We start from the raw sequence: 24200 nt of genomic DNA on the forward strand, positions 1-24200 counted from the left end.
TTGGCAGAGAAGAGTAGCTTGTCGCTGGGGAAGGGGCAGAGCCCCCAAATTTAAAGAATGGATACAAGACATGGTGCGTTGTCAGGACGCTCTGCTTAGGTACGCGGAGCTTCTACCCTCTGCCTCTACGCCCGTGGATGTCTGGGGTCCCTTTACGAGCTATCTTTTGTCACATCCAACTGACAACAATGACGTCACTGTTGATGCTATTACATGAGATGCAACACAATACTAATAGACGGTATGTGGGTTGGTAGTTTTGCAAGCATGCAGGGGTGCGGATGATGTTGCTGGTTTGCGCTAAATGGGGCTACACAATTATGTTTGACCCCTTTCATACCCAGCTATTAAGTAACAATGTAATATGTCTTTGATCTGGGCTCCGTTTGGACAAATGTGTGGATTTCGAAGAACTGTCAATTCATAATATGCTCTGAGAAATTGTTATGCTTTATGATATTAACTCATGTTAAAACTGGACATGTTTATGAGAAAAACGAATAAAAAAAAAACACAAAAAAAACAAAAAACTGATCTGGGTTTAATCCATCATCATTCTTTAGCTCACTCCACCATCCCAGTTCAGACATGACCATATGCAAATCAGTCTGACCCTGTGCCTCATGGGAACAGTCCAGCCCGAACTGCCAAGTCATGTCTTCCCTGGACCGGAAACCAGCATCCTGGGATCGGTTTCGAGTTCATAACCCTCATCAGCCAGACTATCTTGAATTCAGTGGCAAAGTGAGCAAGGGACTCACGTCTGAGCATACCCTGCCAACTTATGGCGAACAAAGCGGTACAAAAGGGGGTGGTGATGGACGGAGCATCAGAACCAATCAAACACTCACACCCAGTCAACAGATCTGGGTTTGATCCATCACCGTTCTTTAGCCCACTCTGCCACCCCAGTTCAGACATGGCCATATGCAAATCAGTCTGACCCTGTGCCTCATGGGAACAGTCCAGCCCGAACTGCCAAGCCATGTCTTCCCTGGACCGGAAACTAGCATCCTGGGACTGGTTTCGGGTTCATAACCCTCATCAGCCAGGCTCTCTTGAATCCAGTGGCAAAATGAGCAAGGGGCCCACGTCTGGGCTTACCCTGCCCACTTAGGGCGAACAAAGCGATACCAAAGGGGATGATGGATGGAGCGTTTGAGCAAATCAAACACTCACCCCCAGTCAACTGATCTGGGTTTAATCCATCATCATTTTTTTGCTCACTCCACCACCCCAGTTCAGACATTGCCATATACAAATCTGTCTGACCCTGTGCCTCATGGGAACAGTCCAGCCCGAACTGCCAAGCCATGTCTTCCCTGGACCGGAAACAAGCATCCTGGGACCGGTTTCGGGTTCATAACCCTCATCAGCCAGGCTATCTTGAATCCAGTGGTAAAGTGAGCAAGGGACCCACGTCTGGGCATACCCTGCCAACCTAGGGCAAAAAAAGCGATACCGAACGGGATGATGGACAGAGCGTAAAAAGCCAGTCATTTATTTCCCAGGTAGATGCATCTTTTTGATGGGGTGGGAGGGCCAACATTGTTTTCTTCCATTCTCCATGTCTTTGTTGCTGCATCAGTTGGCAGGGTATGCCCATCCCTAGTTCACTGTACCACTGGATTCAAGCTAGCCTGGCTGATGAGGGTTGTTACCCCGAAACCGGTTCCAGTCCAGTGAAGACCTGGCTTGGCAGTTCGGGCTGGACTTTTCCCATGAGGCACAGGGTCAAGACTGATTTGCATATAGCTGGGTCTGAACTAGGGTGGCGAAGTGAGCTAAAGTACGATAATGGATTCAACCCAGATCTGTGACTGGGGGTGAGTGTCTGAAAAGTTTCAGCGTTCTGTCCATCTCCTTCTGTTTGCATCAAATCTACACCAGATTCTCAGACCTTGTTCCTGCTTCTTCCAACTTCTGAAGCTAATAGTTATTTGTCTTTTCAGTGTGCCATAGATTCTACCTTCTAGTTTGGAATGAAAAATTAAACATGTACCAATTACAACAGTGCCTTATTGCACTGTAGTGTTGTCTTGCCTTTACTCCATGACTGATGGGGCAAGACTGGGCTGAATTGTGTTCAGTGCACTTGCTTAGTTTTATGAGGTATTTAGAATAGAAACATGTAGTTGCATGCATCAGACCACTGTGAACGGTTGTGGAAGTGGCAGTGCACACAACTTTAATGCGCCAATTGTAGTTTACCTTGTGCCACTCAACTTCACGCTAAGTTTTAATCTAGCAAATGCGGGAACCCTTATCCTTACTGTTCTGTACCTTATCTTATTCTGAAAGTAAGAGAATGTGTCTTCCAATTTTGTAAGTGTTAGTACCTCTTGTTCCACCTTCACTGGATGGCATGTGCCATGAATTTGTGTTGCAGATGCCTCTTTCCACCATTTTAGAGAAGACTTAGTAGAGCACCAACATTTCTATCCACTACTTGTTAACCTGTTACTGATGTAATGTTGATGGACGCTTAACAATGAGTAATGAGCAAAGCATAAACTGATGCAATACCTTGTATGCTTCCCACAAATATGTGACCTACACTGCAGGTCACTTTCTTGCCTCCTCTTCAGAACAGTTCTCTCACCTAATCTCTGTTAGATCAACCCACTCTCAGAATGACTATTTATAATTTATCTCCAAGCTTACTTTCTGGAATAGATCTCTAGGTATTTTAGCATGTGTTCTACAGAATTCAAAGTCTTCCCCACCAAATAAGGGTAAGTTCCTCTGAAGGGCTTTAATTGAATCAAAACATCTATATGTTAGGAGGCGGCTATTGTGGAAGTAGAACCCTTTTCCTAGTTTAAATGAAAGATGTTTATCTCACTGACAATTGATCAGTATTTTTCTGCTAAATAAATTTTGGAAAGAAATGAAAGATGCAATGACTAGATCTATCACATTGCTGATGGCAGACAACTATGAGAAGTTCTGTGCTGCTTTGAGTGCTACAGTAATTCCTGTTCATATAATTTATTTGAATCCTTGTTGAAGAATATTACATCAATTTCCTGAGTACTATTAAAGGTAGGTAAAACCTAATGTAATATCAGCAAAGATTATGAATAAATGTACCTACTTTTTTAGATTGGCAAGCTGTCTGATGTCAAACGATCTATGTGGGCTTCCCAAGAACCTAAAGTAGTTACAGCCTGCTCATTGCTTATGATTGATTGGCTTTGTTGTCACTTTCATTTGGTTGTTGATTATTCTATGGCTTACCTTGTCCCAGATTGCGCCATGATGCCTACGGGCATGCGTGCGCTTTATAAATTTTTTTAATCAAATCAGATTGTTCATCTTGTGTTTGCCCCTCCCCTGGTGTATAATCTCTTTACCATCTCTCTGAATGTCTGGCCTTGATCCTTCCACTAGTCGCATTTAGGGAACTGATTTTTTCCTTTTGTTGAAGATTCCCAGGAGAGTGCATTTGTTTTACAGCTTTCTCCCTCATGTGTCTCCTCTGCCAAATAGCTGCACTCTGTGTTGTTGCAGTATCCCTAGTAAGCTCTCTACTGTGCGTCTGACCTGCCCCTTGTTGCTCTCCCTCCTGTTCTGCTTTTCTCTTCCCAAGTTCCCCATTGCTTCCCTCATCCTCTCTTCCATTGCTCGCCATACCCACCATCGTTTTTTTTTTTAAAGGGCCAGGCAGAAATTTACTGCCAGACCCTCCACCTTAAGTGCTACTTTGTTTTCATTTTATTTTGATGAACTGATATCGCATTGTTACGTTTTTTTTTAAATGCCACCCACTTTATCTTGTAGTTGCAAACATAACCTTCCACATGCACACACTTACAGAATGATGTGGCCGCTTCATCGTGCCTTTTAAAAAAATGCTTTGACCTTTAAAGCATCGCCAAATGGTATTGGCAACGCCAATATGTCCCAAAGGCGAGACCCATTGGCTTTGCCAATGCTTGTTTTACTGTTTTGATGTAGGGCAGTCCCATCCCATTTGCAGAATAAGATTTCTGTTGTTGAGTATAGTCCCAAATTACTCAATTTTAACTGGTCTCCCACCTTCAGGGCAGCATGATGTGCTGGCTTTTGGAGCAGTCTAAATCAACAAGAGCCAAACCACAAATTAAATAAATAAATGTTTATAGTTAAATAAGTCATATCCAGCATATTCTTTCTTTCTGTTGGTGAATTCGAAGGCCTGTAAGATGCAGTATGTGACCAAGCATTTTGGACTAAAGGTTGCTCACCTCAAATTACTGTTTTAAAAATGTTAATAATCCAAAATAAATTCTGTAAAATAGTTGTTGGGTATATAACGGAGACCATTTCCCATAAAGCTGGCACTTGCATGCTGAGTGAATGTTGTGTCCTGATCCTGTTTACCTCTTCTCATGTAGGCCATGGCTCGGGTGTGGAGAGATGGTCAGAAGCGGACGGTGCATATCTACAGGCTCCTAACTACAGGTCAGACAAATCAAACTTATAACGATGATTTTAAAGCTATATCATTCAGTATTGGATCTGCTTTATTACAGATTTAAGGGATAACTACTGACTGCATAATGTATTCTCAAGTACTTGCAATGTAGTGTATGTAAATGTATCCAATGTGGATATGATGACAGTGTGACATGTTTTGGCCCCCTGTGATCCCTCGTCGTACAGTCTTCCTCCTAGACTTCTTGGTGGTCTTTTGGGCCTGTTTCTTGTTTTACTGGTTTGTGTCTATTTTTCCCAGGAATCATTTTCTTCACCAATTTTGTTTTCAGACTCAGAGTGTCAGTGTTGGCTACAGATTTTTGTGCCACCTTACAAAACCTTATAGCAGCTACTCTTGATTGGTACATCAAAACCCACTTATTGTGGCAGACTTGGGGATACTTATAGAAAATTGTAAATCAGAAATGATTTTATTGTGCCCGTTCTGTGGGTCCAGAGTATTTCTTCTAGGGCAAGAGTGTATATTGTATATGATAATTTAGCTAGCACGGAGGAATGCATGGAATGTAACTACTTTTTCCGACAATGCATTAGGGTTGTGCAAATTCACAGAAGTAACTTAGATGAGGTATGCATTTTGACAACCTGATGAAGTGTATACTCCGTTTTTTAAATAAAGTCAGGGATTTGATATATTTTGTATTTTTAAATTTAGAATTTATGTATGTAAATGTTTGTTGTTTCTGAATTTTGTGCAGTTTACATAAATCTGTTGATTCATTCTTCAAAACTAGTCATGGAATCATCCTCTCCCTGCTAAGAAGTATTAGTCAAGCAATGCAATACACCTCAAGGATCCTTTCCCTGCAGCTCTGTTGGTCACGCAAGCCGCTCAGGTCCCAAGTCAAGATTCATAAACGTCTTCATGCAGACGAGAGAAGTCGCAGTCTTGCTGAAAAATCCTTTGTACGTTCTCATAAAAGCAGGACTAGAGCCTGATCATCCCAACAACTAATGTCCTATCACACGGCTTCCCTGGAACTTAAAAATCATAGAGAAAGTGGCCACGCTCCAACGTCAAAAATAGAAACCAGCAATATCTTTGACAGCAACTAATCAATCTTCTACCTCAAGCACAGAACTGAAAGAGCACTGGCAGATCTGATTAGAACAGGATCACAACAGATGAAAGATCATTCTCTCTGCCTATTTTCCTTGACCTCTCCATTGGGTTTAATACAGTGGATCACAGGATTCTTGTAAAACTGCCTCAAGTCTAAAGTAGATGTATCTTGTCAAGCAGCGAGTTGGCACAAATCCTTCTTTGACTAATGCAGATAAAATATCTGACTTGCTAGCGCTTTCTGCCCTACCTATCCAGTCTTGTTTGCTTCCAACTTTTTTGCAGAAACACAGTTACTTGGGAACCAAAGGAAGTAAATACCATTTCAACAATGTCACACAAGGCCACAGAGCATCTTGAGCCTGTATGGTCAAAACACCCTACTGCTCAATGGATCAAAACCTGACATGCTAATTTCAGACCCCATCACATCTAGTGTCACAAATTAACAAGTTATCAGGGACGCTGATCTGAGTCCCAACTCACAAATTGGGTCAGTGTTCCACTTTGCACCAACTGAAAGTCATCAAGAAAAGATCTTACCCTTTATCCCACAAGAACACTATCCTAAGGGAGTTAGGTCCTTACTATACGCCTGCCTAGACTATGACAGCGTTCTCCATGTTGGTCTAGCCGCATACTTAAAAAAATGACAAAAAACTTAAACCGTGGCTCAATGTCACTTTTTTTTTTGCCAGAATCAGTTTCAAACACTGTGCTGCACCTACAGAGGCCCACGAGTCTTATTGCCTCTCCTGTTGGGGAAAAAATCATTCTCTGCCATTAAACACAGCGAGACTGTTCCGCAGCAGGCCAACATCCCAATCATATGCATTTCCCCTAATGTAATTGCCAAAACTAAATACTCACTTTATCAACTCATCTATTTTAGATTTATAAAGCATTAGGATGTAGCCAAGCAAGGCCCACAACAACAGGCAGATGACAAGAACACAGGTAAAAGCGACACGACTAACTGAGAGCACTGACAAACATGCTTCTATAGGTACCTGAGCTCCCACCCAAGGTCTGAGACCTGCAGTTCCTTGCTAGGGTACCAAGATGACTGTCAATTAGATGCATAATCCAGAATAGATGCAGCATAAGCTAATGAACGCTAAACTATATACTACAGTGTATTGAGGACATTATGCAATGATGTTGAACGTTCATGTTGGCTCAGCTGCGGACCATGCTTTTGTCTTTTCTTCAGAGCTAGAGTTTTAACACAATCTTGGTTTTTACAGGCTTTGAAAACAAGCATTTTGTGATAACACTAAAATACGCCAACAGATACGCATTGCCTTTTGACACATGAAACTAACAATGCACACATTTGTGTTGGTCTTTCTTGGAGTTTTCACATATTGTTGCTTTCCACAATCTGTGAAAGTCATAATTGTCGGCTCAACATCCTGTTGTTCTGGAAAAATGAATGTTACCTCTTGTAATGTCACTGGTGCTCACAGTGGCGGCTCCTCTGCTAAGGTGGAGAAGCATTGCCCCACTGCTTCTCACAGTGTAAAAAAAGGAAAAATAAAATGATAATAACTTGCCGTTATTATCATTTTATTTGTTCCTGCGGCGGCGTCTTGTAGAGGTGGGGTGGTCAGATCTGCTCTGCTCTGCTCTCAGAGCAGCAGGGAGGAGTGGTGGGCACTCTGTTAGTGCACAATGACTGATTGGCTGGCCCTTTCGGGTGCCTCTGAGCTCGGGTGCATCCTGCTTCCTGTTTGCACAGAAGAAGCCAGGAGGAGAGGCACCCGTCAGCTGTCCAGCTGGCCGGCAGGTAAGTGAACTTTTTTTTTAACCTCTCACTCCTCTCTCCACACCGCCCCACTGCTGCTTCTCGGGAGCAGCCACCACTGGGTGCTCATCTAAAGTCTCCGATACCTTCGAATTGAGTTCGCAAAAATACAGAAGGAGATTAAGAGAAAGGAAATGTGAAAGCTGATATTTGTCTCCCTCATCATATTTTAAATAGAAAATATAAGAAGAGAGCTGCCATAGTGATCCCTGCCTGATAAGTAAAGCAAACAAAAAGAGAAAGTTCACGTTACAAATTAAAACAGATGGCTTTATATGAAGTTTTCTTTAAGTATAATCCCCGGGCCTTAGCAGACTCCTAAAACATGGAACATGGCCACTATTTTTCTTTTGGAAAGATGACAGCCATTGTAAGCCAGTGTCAATGCAGGGGCCCTTTGAATTTTCAATTAGTACCTCAATCCCTACCCTCTCAACTCTGCATAGTGTGACAATTGTCAGTGATGGGCCTCAACAGGTGATTCAATTTTGCCTAAAGGAACTGGCAAACAGGATGACTCCATGCCCGCATAGAGGGACTGGCGAAGAAGACTTACATGCTGACTGGTATGGAACCCAGGTGTCGGGGTTATGCACCCAATGGTGAGCTGACTATGGAAAGACTCTATTTGTGACTCTCAATCAGGAAATTTATGAGGGATTTGTTGAAAGTTGAAGCTAGTTAACTTACTGTTAGAGCGGTGCAGCTACAAATAGCAAAATAAATATAACCTTACCTCTCTGTTAAGATGAGCAAATTGTAAGGGAATCATACATATTGTATTGTCAATTGTAACTTGTTGATCTGTGCAGATTTTTTGTATAACCTTATAAAAAGTATTATTTTTTTTAAAAAAGGAACTGGCAAACAAAATAAATTATGGCTTTTGCAGAGTACTTGGTTCAGTATGAAACTTAAAGAGAGAGTAACATGCCAGCCCCCATTTGTTTACCCACCATCACCACTACATCCACAGGTGCTGGAGTTATGAATTTGACAACCCAATGGTGCACCTGAAATGGGAGGGAGGAGATGGAGGTTGGGGGACGAAGACTGGGATAAGGGTGCACTGAACTCTGCAATACTGTCAATTCACCCTTATCCAGAGGGACGAGAGCAATGCAGCAGTGTCATCCAGTAAGATAAGTGGAACCTGCCCCCTCCACCATTCTCCTAGTTGCTCTTCATTTTATGTCATGGCTGCTGATGATATTTCAGCAGGCATGGCTTTGACTTGGGCTCTTAAAGCCAAGCTTCACTTTTGGCTCAGCTCTTCCCATGAATGGTTGGGCTCACCCACTTCTATAGCTAGCTTGGAATAACCATTGACCAGCTTATTCATTGATTTCAGGTCTTGATATAATGAGTCAAGACCATGGAAAAGGGGTGAAAGAGTTGGCAAAAATAATCCAGTGATTCAACGTACAGGTGTAGAAAGAACACTGCATTTTCAGCAGCATGCACAGCGTAGCACTACATCTAGAGGACACCCCAAAGGTTAGCCCATGTTATTGCCCACTCTTGCCATACATGGACCAGAATGTTATCATTTCATGCACATGGAATGCTCTCCCATGCATGATTTCAACCTATGTCAGATTTATAGGTGAGCATGAGATCATGATGAATATCCTCACTTTGAATGTTAAATTACCAGGTCATTAAAATGTGAGGAAGTAAAGTGAAAGTAAAGTGTATGTCGTTGACAACGACGTGCAGAGTAGAGTCCTTTTATTAACCTTAGCATTGATTTTTAATCGATTAACATGGGTATCCCCTTTCAGGAAGAACGTCCTTCCCTTTTTAAGGAATTGATGAGCATTTCCAAAGTTCTGCAGATCCCAATGATGGAAACCTGTTGATGATGTTTAGTTGCCTTCCAAGGCCAGGTAACCGCTCCTGGAATCAGTGCGTGTGGGATGCGGGGAATAGTAGCGCACTGAAGACGTATGACTATATGTAGGGGTACATTTATAGTACAAGCCTAACTTGTGGGCATCAAATCACTGCATAAATGGGCAGTATTTCAAAAACACAAGAGCGACCCATATGTCCATGTGAACTGGGTATTAGCTGTTAAGCTAGCAACAATTGTTCACAAGGAACTCAGTTTGAGAAAATGTTTTTCACTTTTTGCAACTTTTAATCTTTACAATGATTTAATCGTAAACCGGAAAAGTAGATAGAGTATAGAATATGATATAATCCCGATACCTAAATTAATTAAATAATTGCAGTATTACTTGATGTTGTGAAGAAGGCTAGCCTTCAATGCTCCGCCAATTGGAATTCTCCAACTGCCTCTTGATCCCAATCCTATCCGGTCACGAGCCGCTGCATTGCCCGACTTGTGGTGAGTTCCTTATCACTGTACTCTGCAAGTTTGGGTTTTCCATTTTAAAGTCACTTCGGATGGATTTTTGTTCTTAGGACCTCATTGAGAATGACGGATCATGTTCTCATCTATTGGCGATCCGGGTTAAATTTGAATTTTCATTCTACATGGTATTGAACCTACAGAATATACATCAACCCTGAATTACCTGAATTAATGAAAGACCGGCGATCGACTAATGGTTATTAAGAAGACTTATGATATATATGAGATTCAGTGCTTCCTTTAGGAGTTTAAGTGATCCTAGTCCCCAGGAATTCTCTGTCCTGAAGAGACCCTCATATCCTAAGTTGGGCTGCAACTTCGTCGGCAACCATTAAGGATAGTCTTAAAAGCACTAGAAAATAATCTGGCCCTTGATCTGGAATAGTGAATAACCCTGGGCGGAGTTCGCAGAGTTCCCAGTGGAAAAAAAACACTCAGCCGTGCCACGCAGAGCTCCGCAAGCGGCGGTGTGCGATAGAAAAATGCTGTTTGCGATGATTTGCAGTGCCGGGTGCAAACAGCACCATGCACTGCGCAAACGGGCGCTGCTTTCCTTTCTGTCGCTCGAGTAGATTTTTACTCAGGCTGCAGCTTTCTCAACGTGAGTGGACAGCTTCTCAACGCGAGTGGTCGCGAGCATACGCGGCCACTCTCAATGAGAAATCTGACAGCCTCGCATTGAGAAATCTTGCCGGGAGTTGATTTTCCATGCTAGTGCTAGCCAACTTGATGTTGACGATCGCGAACGAGGAAAAATCTCGCCGGGAGGTAGATTTTCCTCGTTCGCCAACATGATGTTGATGAACACAAGCGAGGAAAAAAACTCTGCTACGCAACACGAAGCAGAGTTTTTTGGAACTCCGCGATCTCCGCTTAACGCGGTGTGCGGAAAACTCTGCAAACTCTGTGAGCGGAGCTGAGTTCACACCCTGGGTTACTAATGAATCAGAATCATAACAGATATCCTTTTACTCCAATAACCTTTCGTTTTAAAAATACAGTCACTTTATGTTTTAATGCAAGTAGGTTATGGCCACTTCACTGGGGTCACAAATGTCACTGCTTTCCAATTACTGCTAATGCATTGTAAATATATTTTTGGTATGTGTGTATGTATGTGTGTGTTTGTAATAAAGATTTTCTATGATGAATAAATATATCAGTCATTTCGGCTGAAGTGGGTAAAAATCAGTATACTCCTCGGGCTACATTCTGCATATATGGGCAGAACATGTCCAGCCTATCTGATCCATCGCCTCCAAGTCATCCAAAATGCTGCGGTCCGGCTGCTGTTTAACATTCCCAGAAGATCTAGCGTTCGCCAACCACTCCGAGACCTTCACTGGCTTCCAGTGGCACAAAGGATCTTATTCAAGATTCTTGTGTTAGCATACCGAGCACTCCACCTAACAGGCCCAACCTATTTGAGAAAAAGATTCTCTCTCTATGCCCCCAATCGCCCTCTCAGATCAAGCAATCTCCATCAAATGACTGTACCAAAGTTCAAATATAGCAGGCTTGGCGGACAATCCATTTCTGTTAGAGCAGCGAGAGCTTGGAATACCCTGCCTCTGCAATTGAGAACAGCCCCTTCCATCATGGCTTTCAGGAAAGGCCTAAAAACCTACCTATTCAACACCAATGCCTAAAGGCTGCTCCTCCCTTGCATTTACTGCGATCTGTCCCCTTCTTTTTTCTCTTCGCGCCAGGATACTATACTATTTAGTAGCAGAGCGCGTTATAAAAGCCTCTATAATAATAATAATAATAATAATAATGTACAGAGAGGAAGAGAGAGGAGAGGTAACCTAATATTCTTTATCTTTTAATCTCTGTTTTTTATCTAATGAATTGATGTCCGTTTTATAATCTTTTAGAGTTATTGGGTGCTTCTGTTAATTTAGGACAGTGTTAGCTGCTGCTATTAAATGTTTAATTTAGAACCTGATGTGGAAACTGTTCTATACTGAATGTAATGTATATTGTTTGTTGTTTTGCAATATACTTGTATTACATGATTTTATTTCTGTTCTGCTGAAATCCGAAATAGATAATAATGGTAATGTGATCAAATCATTGAGTACCTGTTATCAGCCTTTGTGCTGCATTGAGGGTTGCCTTGAGTGGTGCCGTTCTTGACTTAGGAAGTCCTGTTATGATCTCACTGCCATATTCTAGTCTAAAGACGACTAAGGATTTTACCGTTATCTTGACATCTGATGGTGATTTGAAAGTTTTTACCTTCTTCAGATGGTTGAGTTGAAAGATGCGCTGTGCTGACGTGCGCTTGCAAGCGGAAGTTTTTATCAAGTGTTAGCCCAAGTGATTTCATTGATTTATGATATCGAATTTGCACTAGAGGGCGTCTGGGTGGTTGAGCAATTCTTGGATGGGTGGAGATCTATTAGGTGGGGAGATAAGTAGGAATTCTGTTTTCAGTGAGCTCAGCTTGAGGTTGTTTTGAGACAGGCTGGTTTGGATTTTTACTCGAGTGTCACATAGTTGGTTGATATCTTCTAGGGAGGATATCTTTAAGTATATCTGTGTGTCATCCGCATACGTGTGGTACACAAGGTTTGCTTGTTTGAGGATTTCCATCCATGGCTCCATATAGAAGTTGAAAGGTTTGGGGAAATGGTCGACCCTTGTGCTACCCAATTTTATTCGTTGTGAGCAGTTCTGTAAGAAAGATGCAAACCAATTGAGGATGATTCCTAACAACTACATGCTGCTTTCTAGTAGTTCTAACAAAATATTATCGCTGACCGTGTCGAACGCTGAGGAGGATGAGTAGGCAGAAATCTTTATGGTCTAGCAATTTGAGAGCCTCATATTTTGGTGAACAAAGAGAATGATTGTATGCAATTATTTTAACATTTGTAAATCAATGCAAAGGACAACTGGCAATAAAATACATAGCAGGTATTCCTACAAGAACTTTTGGAAACTTCGTATTTTCATAATCAGAGGATAAGCAGACCACAGACAGCCAAAAAACAAGCATTTGCTATGTAATAGGTCTCGCCTTTACCCGAGTTTAAGCTATTGGCATTGTAAATGAGAATGCCTTTCTATTTTTTTTTTTTATAAAAAACAAATCATAAATAAAAGGCATTTTCATATACAATGCCAATAGCTCAAACTCAAGCAAATGCGAGACCTATTGCATTGCAAATGCTTGTTCAAACCGGTATCAGACGCTCCTCTCCTGTGAGCTGGGAGTAGTCTTCGATACAGAGATGGCACTCTTGTCTCCTGTGAGTTGTGTGGAATGTTATTTCAGGGGGCAATGGAGCACTCGTGCCCTGTGAGCTGGGCTGGAGGACTTGCCTCCTGGGAACTGACATATGATCTTAGAGAGGGAGATGGTGAGGTTGTCTCTTGTGAGCTGTGTTGTGTGAGTCAAGAGAGGTATGGGGTCCTGGTAATTGTGCTGTCGCCTTAGTACCCAGCCTCCAGCACTGCGGAAATAGGAATACAGAACCACGTTTGGCAATGCTAGACGTCCCCTTCGATGCTTCCAGAATCTGTGGCGCTCTCTAACAGAGATAGGGAAGGGGGAATAGAAGACACCCAGATGAAGGCGACTAGGGGATATGTGTGAAGCGTTTATGTGTGAAGCAGTGCCTTTGGAGTCAGGAGATGAGTCCACGTAACATCCCTCCTCCTACTAAATATTACACGTCAACGGGAACTCAATACTCCAGTTCTGGGCTTTTGCATAAGTGTAAGGAACCCCATGCATTCTGAGTGGTATGGTCCATGTCACCTTAATAGAACTCATTGGTCTAAAGTCTTACATAACAATGTTTTGTAGAGGGAAAAACTAAACTGGAAAGTTGTGATCTGTAGACCTTAGTCCATGCACCCCTTACCCTTCTCTGTGGGAGTGATGACCTCTGATTGGGTAGATCATGACTGCAGAGACACACGGGTCTTGTGCCCTGGGAGAGGTCCATTAGTGACCATTAACGCCCTATCTCTACAGCAAAAGGCACTTATTGCCACAGACAAGGTCATGATGAGGCCACCTCTGACACACCAGCTCTTAAAAGACTTTGAGCGCCGCATCTTACCTACAGTGCTAATGTCGAGACACGCCCACATATTCTGAAAGTGGACAATTGCGCGAGGCAGCACGTGACCAAGGCACGAATCGTCCTCATGGCCGGATCGTTAGTGGCTTGAAAGTGTACACTCTGCTGGAGCCGGGGTCTGTCCAACTACAGTCTGCCAAGAGGCCTTGGGAAGGGGCTGGGGGGTGCGAACGGGACAAGGAGAGTGATAAAAGCAGCAGAAACGCTATCCCGCGCCCTCCCTCTTGGACAATCACAACTGGATGATGAACATAAAACAAAAATTAGAATTTCAGAAGCCTGAATTTTTCCTCCTCTTATTGAAGGACAGGAACTGCCCGTCGATAAGTCTGCTGCACTCAATGGCACCAGCCAACTAAACACCCCCCACACACACACTTTATTCCCATGGGCACATATAGGGAACAGTACAGCTGGAGTTCTACTACAAGTATCCTTGGTACCAAACCGGCGCCCATCCTCAGAGCATATGTCTCTGTAAACTTATTGCATTCCTCGTTAATGTATAAAGCGCATTGTGATTCTGCCTTGTTCTTCGAACTGGTTTCTCAGAGATGTGGTACTGATTCGGGGGCCTGGAGTTCACGGAAGGATCCCGAAAGCTCAATGTCTCTCGGTGTGATTCTGTGCCGTGTTCAGCAGCGCTGCACTTGATATCCCACTGTATTTGCACAATGAGCAGGGCTTATCGCTCCACCACCAGCAGGGGTTTCAGACTCACACTTCACTCATCTACTATCTCCTCCTAAACATCGTTTCACTCACTGCACGGGCACCCACCCAGCCCATGGCGACATTGGTCCCTTCCAACGCCGTGCTGTTTGCTAGCCTTCCGTACACTAAAAACAAACCACAACTAAACACTGAATACAATTCCGGAAGTGGGTGGTTTGGCATCTAGTTTCCACTCGGTGGATGGTCGGGTTATAAAGACTGCAATCAGTGGTCCCCAAATCACGGATAGCAGTGCAATGCCTGTAAATGCATCCAGATGTGACTTGTTCTGTGGCGAGGGCGAAGTTCGCGGAGAATTGACCCACGTCACAGCTGTAGAATCTGGTCAACCTTGAATGAAAGAAATGAATGGAACTATATTTTTATAGCCTGGCCAGTAAGTCAAAGGGGGTCCCGGCATCGATAGAGTAGGCAATTGCACGAAAGATTAATGGGCCTCGATTAATCCTGCTGGGAAAACACGTTTTCATTGTTTTTTTCAAAGGCGCAGTTCCAGGGTTATAACACCCCTTCTACATGCAATATGTCTTATATGCCGCATCGCATGCATTGTACAGCGCTCTCGCACCCCTGCCCCGTACACTACAGCTTTGTGACCACCTGTCTGTCATGCACCACTGTTCAGCACAGGCCCCTGCCCCATACGGCATGGCCTACGGGGACTGTCGGTGATGCCTTATGTTCTATGCAGCCCCGGGGGACTCGTTACAGGTCTGCCTTTGCAGACTCTGTTCCACTAGGGTTCTCTGCCCCCTATTACAAAGCAGCCCCTGGGGTCTGATCTATGGCTGTGTACTGTATAAATGCAGGGCAGCGATAAGAACAGTGTGAGAGGCCTGTGGCCCCACAAGAACTGCACATCCATGGTCCATACTGTGCAAGGCCTTTCGTTTTCCGCGGGGTCTCCGATACCCGCCTTCCATACCACAAGCATGTACTTTCCCTGCAGCCTTGCATCTTTGCACTTGCATGTGTCTCGGGTCCAGGATGTATGCGCCCGTACCGTATAATACCGGGCTACTCGCTATATGTACTGTCCACAGACTGGGGTCTGTTATCTGTGCCTTCGGACTTCGAGAACCCGGTGAAATCCATGTCTGTGTGCATTGTACACCCTCGCCGGGGTCCTCTCTATCAGTGTTATCGACAGTCTGTGATCCTTTCAACTCTGTTCCCTGGGAAGCAACAGCAGCCCTTACAATAGGCACTCGCCATTGGGAAAGGCAGCCAGCCGCTTGTTTATATTTGCATCGCACTTTCACTTTAAGTGAAAGCGCGATGCAAAAATAAACACGCGGCTGAGTGAAACAGATGTGTACACGCCCCCTTGAGATAAGAAATTGCTTCACAACAGCCATGAAGCAGACGACCCAGTCCGAATGGGCCATCCAAAAGGGAGACAGGGCAGTAACCAAGACGCATCCTTTTCAATGGGAAGCCAGCGTTTAGCATAAACGCTGACGCGACCCAATGAAAATGATGGGCGGGGCTTCAAGTCCCCTTCTGAAATCTCCTGATCACATTAGCTCTCGCAGAGCGAGCAGCGCATGCGCGCTGCAATGCTAGGCGAGACCTAAAAAACGTTTTGCAGCGTGGACCGGCATTCTTGTACATTTCAAAAGAGAAGCCTTACAGATTCTTTGCCTACGCCAGCGGCAGCTCGCCAATGGGGGCACCAGGGTGGTGCCCCCCTTGCAGACCACATACCTCCACCAAATCCCTGATAGATGTGTTTCAGCTTTTACAGGAAAACAAACCATCTTACCTATTATTCTTATGCGAAGAGTTGCAACATCATGTTAGCACCAGAGGGGGCTCCATCGTGCTCATTGGTGTTGTGCATGTGTGGGAGCATTGGCTCTTACAGCCCTGCTTCATGCATTCACCTTCCATAGCTGACATGCTTCACAAACCTTGGGCTGTGCAGCATGCCGGCTACTGGAACTTTCCTGAGGCTTATCTTTCATATGCTCATAGGCCCTATCAGAAGCCAGGTTAAAGAACGAGGGGCAACCTCCAACCCTATCCTGGCATCTGGTCAGGCAGAGGCTCGAGCATATAAATTAAATAAGCGGATGCTGTGGTGTCAGCTTCAAGGCCTTCAGAGCAGCAGACGTGAATTAATGATTTTCACAGGGCCAGCCAAGTAGGAGCTGCTGCTCAGACTGTGTTAAATGAGGTGAGTTTGAATACTAGAATGTGTGGGTTTCTGAATATGTAAATACGAGTGTTTATATGTATGTTTCCTTGCAGGCATGGTGCATGTTTCAGAGTATGCCTATGAGTAGATTTACAAGTTGGTAGTGTCTCTGTTAAAGGAAGGAAAACAAACGTGATGCAGGCAGTGCATTAAGCCCTGGTGATGTTTGCTACTTAAATTATACAATACACTACGTAAATATGATAAAGTGTCCTCAAAATTATTTGTTATTATTAATACGTCACATTATAGCACTGCACTGAGAAATACTTTTTAAATGTTTTTAAACATGAACCATTAATGAACTAAGAGGCAAGACAGTTGTCATGTAAACCCTAGCCGTGGCACAGATTATTATAGAGCAACATTATAGTCCATTAAATCAAACACAACAGGTTTTTGTATATTTGAAAGTATTTTGATACGCAATAATGAAGTAAAAGGAGTTTTGGTGAAATACAATATGTGCCTCAAGTCACACAACTTAAGCTGAAAAGCTGTGATTTATCCAGGTTTTGTGGTTTCACTGTGTACACATCAGACACTAAATTGGTATCTATTTGTCTTTCTTTTTTATGTTAACACTTTGTTTTTACCTCTTTGTGCTTTTTCCTGCAGTTTTTATATATAGCGCTAATTCGACCCGAAGGTATTGGAGCTCTTCAGTGAGCACCAGTTACATTGCACAAGGTCATATTAATTAACAGGGAGAGTCAGGGGCAGATTTAGTAACATTTGAGGCAGCTCAATGCAGCAAGACTACTTGCTGTGCTGTGTCAAAAGAGGAGGGCACAAATGTCCTATATCTACTAAAATGTGGTGCATACCTGCACTCTACCATTGGAGCATAGTGCAAGGGTGCCTGGGTTGCAGGTAGGATGTGTTTGTGCAGGAAGGGACACCTTTCTGCCAAAACCAATCCTCTGAGGTGTTTTCCTCTTGCTATTTGCGCTGCACAATGAGGCGCACATAGAAAGGAGGAAAATGCTAAGAGAAATAAATATATTTCTCCTTGTTACGCCTCCCCTTGAAAGGCATACCGTTGTAACGCAATCCCAGGTTTACAATTGTTAGTAAATCTGGGAATGAGCCAAAAACCATGGGTGGCTGCATTGGAACACCCACGCTCCATCCGTTGAACACCTTACCAGGGCAGAGTAATGCAAGGCAGCAAAATATACTGCCTTGTGTTACTCCTGATTTATTATGCCATGCAGAGCCACTTAAGGCGGCTCTGCGTGGCATAATAAGTCTCACATCAGGGGCTAGAATGCCCTTCCGTCACCTTGCGTGACGCAAGGGCAACCCAAGCCCTTAGTAAATGTGGGCCTAAGTGATTTGCCCAGAATCATGGGTGGTTGAGTCTATGTCGAGAGTCGAACCTGGTTCCCCAGTTCCAAACTCAACAGCTCTGGCCGTAACGCCACATCCTGGGCAGAGGGAGTGTGGCAGGCAGAATCCACTTGAAAACTCCGCTTGCCATGGGCTTGAGGTTTCAACAGGGCCTTGAGTTGACACAGAAACAGGTGTCAGGCTCCTTCTTACAGTTATATATATTGATTTCAACCATGTGAGTTTTCAACCAGTCTTCCCACTTTCTAATCTTGCATGGTGCCGTGATAACCATATGGACACAATAAACAAACCTGGGCTTCAGCCTTTAATGTTGGCAAGGGTAAATAGCAAGAAAGGCTGGAAGAAACAGGATATAGATCTGACTCTGTTTGCATCTGGGTGACCACTATTTCTGTCACCAAGCACAGCTTCCTGACCTCCGATCATTATTTTGAGGATGTTTGTGAACCTTGGGTGTCTTCCAACCCAACAGTAACTGAAAATGCATTCCACTGCCCACTGCTGACTATTGTTTACTATTATTGTATTTTGTTTTATTACTGTATCGGGTATGAGTCATGTTTCCTGCAGTCAATTTTACCCACATTTGTGTTGCTGTTGACTTCAAGGTGTGCTTCTAGGAGTGCTAGCTCTAACTATTGTAGCGAACTGGGGAACCAGGTTTGATTCTCGGCATCGGCTCAACACCCTGTGATTCTGGGCAAATCACTTAGTTTGCCTCCAAAAAATAAATGTATGCTTCTGTAATGTAAAGCACTCCAATACCTACGGCACGAGTTTGCGCTAAATAAAATGCAAAAAATAAAAAAATACATATGACTCAGATTCCCGTTGTGAAGAAGCAAGATGGAAAAATGTGCATTTCAATAAATCATGGGGTTTGTGATAGCCATTATTCACTCCTTGTAAAGTTCTGTAATAGACTGTGCAACGCCCGGGTGGGCGGCCTGGAGGCCAGACTCTGGAACTAAATATCGAACAGCCACTTCAGCCATAAACAGCGGCATCACCTGGACTACTGCCTTCAACTACTTAGGGGCCTATTAGCATGGCGGGCGGATCGCCACCGGGCGATCCTCCCGCCAAAACACCCCACCGGACGGCCATTTACCCCCCTGCCATATTAGCATGGTGGGGGGTACCGTGGCGGACGGAAATACCGGCCGCCGCTTTTCCGCCGGTATGCAATAGTCACGAGTGCCTGCCGGGCAGAAAAGGACCATAATATGGTAGCGGTGCCTTGCAGGCACCGCCATCCATATTATGATGATGTCAGTGGAATGCCTTTCCATGGTTGAGACTCCGCCATGGAAAGGCATGTGGTGTTTACTTTAGGGGCCGGTTGCGGGCACCCATGGGTGTGGGGGGGCTGCACTTGGGTACCCCCTTACATAGGCAAACACAAGGTGGCAGGCACCACGCGGTACCTGTCATGTAGTGCATGCCAATGCACAACATGCATTTCCTACATTGTGGCGGGTGCTGCTCACAGCACCGCCCCCCACAATGTTGGATATGCCGGATGCGACCGCCAGGTTGACGGTCGCATCCTAATTGGCGGTGCGAAATTGCCGCACCACTGGCAGCCAGTCCCAGCACCGCTAGGGTGACGGGCGGACTGGATGGAGTCCGCCTGCCATCCTAATGGTCCCCTTAGTGTCAAGGAGTATTGGGGAACAAACCCCTCCCAGCCGGCGCTAAAGGCAGTCATTAAGAGAAGCATCGGGCTTTGGTCTTTCCATTCAGATAGGGCAACACTGTCTAGAAAGAAACATGCTTGGGCAATAATCTCTGATTTTAAACCGGTGGTCGAATTATCCTATTTATCTAGCACGTTCGCACTTTTCTGGAAACTAAAGTTCATTGCCCTGAGGATGGGAGAATGGCCTTTTTTTAAGAACCTGCCTGAACAGCGCCGCCCCGGCACTAGTATCAAATGTAGGAAGTGCGGCTATCACTCCGAAACTATTGAGCATATAGTTTGTGTATGCTCATCAACAGACGGTCTTTATTGCGGGACGAATGGACCAACCTTTGAAAACAATCTTGACTCCAAGCCATAATCGTCGCCCTAACCCCAGACAATACGAAGCTGAACATTCAGTTCTCTAAATTTGTAACAGAGCGGCGAAAATGTTGGGAGATAACAGAGCTGCAACTCTCCATCATCCCGGCTGAGTTGTAACCCTGCTCCAGGTTCAATTAATGAACTTTTGATTGCTAATTTCTGTTAATAGGAACATTGCCCTGTGCTTAACATTAACAGTTTATAGGTCCCTAGTTAGCTTTTGAAAACACCAGTTTTGTCGTTTATTATAAAAAAAGAGGGAGTGATCCCCCAATTGACCTGACACCTCAGTATTGGATTGCGACGGGTAATCATTATCGTGAGGGTGTCTTTATCACTCCCCTCCATTTTTAGAGTCTTTTAGTATTAACCTTACTTTTTTTAATGCTTTGTTTCCTGCATATAAGAACCAAATGAGTTTTTCTAAATGGAAAATTGTAATGGTTTTAAGTAATCAAACAATAAAGAATTATTATTATTCCTTGTACTACATCCAGCTCTTTACCCAGATTTTAAGGGAAATTGCGATGAGAGACCAACTTTTTTGCCACCATTTGTTCACTATTGTCTCCACCACCCTGGCAGGGAGTTGCAGTGGGACACACCACAAAAAGCACTGGGATATTTCATTCAGCACCTTTGGATTTTTGGCAAATTTATGTAAAAATTGTACAGTAAAATACCCCATTTGGCGTTGTATTTCCAAATGTTCTTGCGGGATATAATCTCCGCTGAACCCTCCTTTAAATTGTCAGCCTTGCTCGCTTGCTTAGATTCCAGGTACATAAGTATGCCTCACCTCTTTCAAAGTTCACCAGCCGCCACCGCCTACCACAGCAAAGTCAATACAATAAATAAATGAATGTTAGGTTAAAAATATTTATTAAGTGCTCGTACACCAAGCGGTTTCATGGCGCTGAATACTGGTGTGTTTACGGCCACGATAGCATTGAAGGATCAGATTAGTCCATTGAATTGGTATCGGAAAGAACACCTGCACCAGTTTCATGAGACTGTCGCCGTAGACCACTGAAGAGATTTTGATTTTAGGTTTTCAGACAGTGCATTGTGTTCGGGTCGCCATCTAGTGGTTGTAGAGTATAGAACAGTTTGTACAAATGCATGAAATGTTACTCTTAGCACGAGGTAGGTTGAGATAACTTGGAAGATTCGAATGAACAAATCGAGAGCAGTTGAAGTGAGATATTTACATACGGGAAATCGAAGAAGAACAGAGATTATTTCTACCACAATCTCTCCAGTTTCTAGAGTGTGAACACTAAGTATCACAACTCATGTTGTTGGATAAGAGGCTCGAGTTTCCTGCCTAGAGTAGGGGAGGGAACACAACTGAGCTGGGACTGTGAATGTGAACGAAAAGACTTTGAGACAAAATTCTCCATTACAAAAGTATGGACACTGAGCAGTGTTAAAAACTAATTATTTTTTTAGCCAGCCATCGACCTGAGAAGTGGCATGACCTTGGAAGAGAAGGCCTATGTGAGACGAGAAGGGTTTAGCTCTCTGTTCTCTTATCCGCTGCACCGATCAGCAGCAAGCCTGTGTTAATCTGCTTCTCTGGTTGTTTTGTGTCCACAGTTTGGGGTGATGGAGCGCCTCACCATAATCCCTTGACAAGTTAAACGTTTTTGAGAATACAAGTAAAAATGGCAAATCCCACATTCATCTTATGTTGCCCAAAATTCGGGCACTCTTCAATCTGATCTGAGTTTCACACATTAAGGAGAATTGTAACCTTATCTCGAGTGAATTCTGTGGGTCACAGTGGAAGTGTTCCATTGTCTGTTAAGATGCCCCGTCTGGGGATGTGGGGTTGGACTCAGTAATAAATACGATGCATGGGTTTCACTATTACCTTGAGGCAAACTTTAAGGGCAAACATCAAAGGCATCCATTCCAGCATTTGCAGAAACGTCGTTTTGATGCTTGCACCATTCGCTCTGTATATTCTCTCACATGGCTTTGCATCACGAGGTTGCTGCTTCATTCAATCTCAGCCCAAAGAACTCTATTTCCCTGTATGTACGTCCAGCCATTACTTTACCCTTCCAACCCCTGAGCTGATTAGCTGTCCTTACTGAAGTAGTGTTACTAGCAGTAGCCTAGTAGTGGACAGGCTACTTGCCTGATTCTAGGACCTAGCTAATTACCTAATATGGCATAATCTTACCTGCAGATAACGTTTCTTTCTACAGCTGTTCATCCTCAGAGTGTGTGCTATCTCAGTCTCTACTTTATGTTCCTAAAACCCTGCATGAAACCTTTGACCTTATAAACTTCAGAGTGTTACTGCTCCTTGATTTCTTTGAATGACCCTTTCTTTACTTTCCATCCTTTGCTTGACTCCTCTCTCTCCGACTCGTTGGAGGAGGCTGTATTATTATTCTGTGCTGTGCCATGAATGTATTTCCGCATCTGTTTTCACAACTCATCTCAAAGATCACAGCCTGTCCTTCTGTGAAAGCTCTACCCTGCAGCCGGGCAATACATAGTGTCCTCTAGCTCATCTGCTAATCCAGCAAACCACCTGCATGAAGTTCTACACCTCCCTTCCACTAATGATCACACCCAGCGCCTACTAATTTAATCCATCACAAAGGCACTGGGGGGAATGCATGCAGTCGTCTCCTTGAGAGAAGACGACGGATTCCAATAACCGAACACCCCTGAATAAACCACTAGCCTTTTGTTCTGGAGCAGTGTGCTGCCCGGCGTAAAGCGCTTTAATGCCTCATCAGGGTAGTAAGTGCTACATAAATGCTATTACAATACAACACATTTACTGCTGCCTGCTCAGACTTGCATGTCATTCTGTGCTCCTCTGTTTCAGTGCTCGTGAGTTGTTGTGGATCATGGAATCATTGTATGAACTGATGTCATTGTCTGGTTTCAATGCAGGGTCCATCGAAGAAAAGATCTATCAGCGACAGATCAGTAAGCAGGGTCTCTCCGGTGCAGTTGTTGACATGACGAAGACCTCAGAGCATATCCGGTTTTCTGTCGAGGAGCTTCGAAATCTTTTTAAGCTACACGAAGATTCAAACTGTGTCACACACGACCTGCTGGATTGTGACTGTGAAGGAAGGAAAGAGCAGACTGGTAAGTTTTCGTCCAGTGACCTTTGGGTGAGGATGAGAAGAGGAGGACTCACTCAGCCCAGGACGCAACCCAGCTCCTCCTCCACAGGATGCAGCCCCCCAGCCCCTGCCCCTGCCCCTCAGGACGCAGCCCAGCCCCTCCGCCTCAGGACGCAACCCAGCCCCTCCTCCTCAGGACGCAGCCCAGCCCCTGCCCCTCAGGATGCAGCCCAGCCCCTCCCGCTCAGGACATAGTCCAACACCTCCCACCACCTGCAGGTTGCTGCCCTGGCGTTGCCTAGTTACCCTCAAAGCATCTGCAGTGCCCTATCAACCCCGCTCGCTCCACCCCCTACAGTCCACTAACCAGTCCCACCCACTGTGATATCAGGAACGCACCAACTATCTTGAAAGCCCAGGAGGTGTGGGAGGCGGGCAAAAAGCCTCTGATGAAATCTGCTCAGACAGTAGAGAAAGTGAGAGTCGTGCTGACGTGCAAGGCGGAGACAACAGCAGAGCTCGGAGCCCTGAGCAATACAGTACACTTCTATACCACAATATTGAGGCAATGTTGAGGCACAGCGGGCTCAGCGGGCGTATTGTGGTGCATGCAACGGGTGAGAGGCCAGCGGGGGTATTGACCCCTTGGGAGCGAAAACAGCCAACAACACACCAGCCCAGCAGTAAGCGGCAAGCAGGCGGGTGAGCGGGCGGTGGCTAGAGCCACGGTCCTCTGTTCGTGCAGAGGTGGCTGGTGCTGGACCACTCCCGGTCCTGCAATATTTACTTGGGGAAGTCACCGCCATTTGGCAAAGTGCTGTGGTTAGCCCATCGAGGGGACTTGCAGTCCGTAGTTTTCCCCGCTCCCCAGTCTGTTATCGCACACCATTGCCACTGGGAAACTGCCAGGATCT

General features: G+C 44.5%; 1 protein-coding gene across 2 annotated transcripts in view; it reads left to right on the plus strand.

Moving 5' to 3' along the window:
* RAD54B (RAD54 homolog B) overlaps positions 1-24200 on the plus strand; it is a 495994-nt gene that overhangs the window by 442687 nt on the left and 29107 nt on the right. For both annotated transcript variants that reach the window (XM_085605260.1, XM_085605259.1), the window contains 2 exons: positions 4380-4446; positions 23108-23308. In XM_085605260.1, coding sequence (XP_085461386.1) covers positions 4380-4446; positions 23108-23308 — 268 coding nt within the window. The remainder of the gene's footprint in view (positions 1-4379; positions 4447-23107; positions 23309-24200) is intronic.

This window comes from Triturus cristatus, chromosome 5_1 (assembly GCF_964204655.1).
Source record: "Triturus cristatus chromosome 5_1, aTriCri1.1, whole genome shotgun sequence".
Taxonomy (NCBI): domain Eukaryota; kingdom Metazoa; phylum Chordata; class Amphibia; order Caudata; family Salamandridae; genus Triturus; species Triturus cristatus.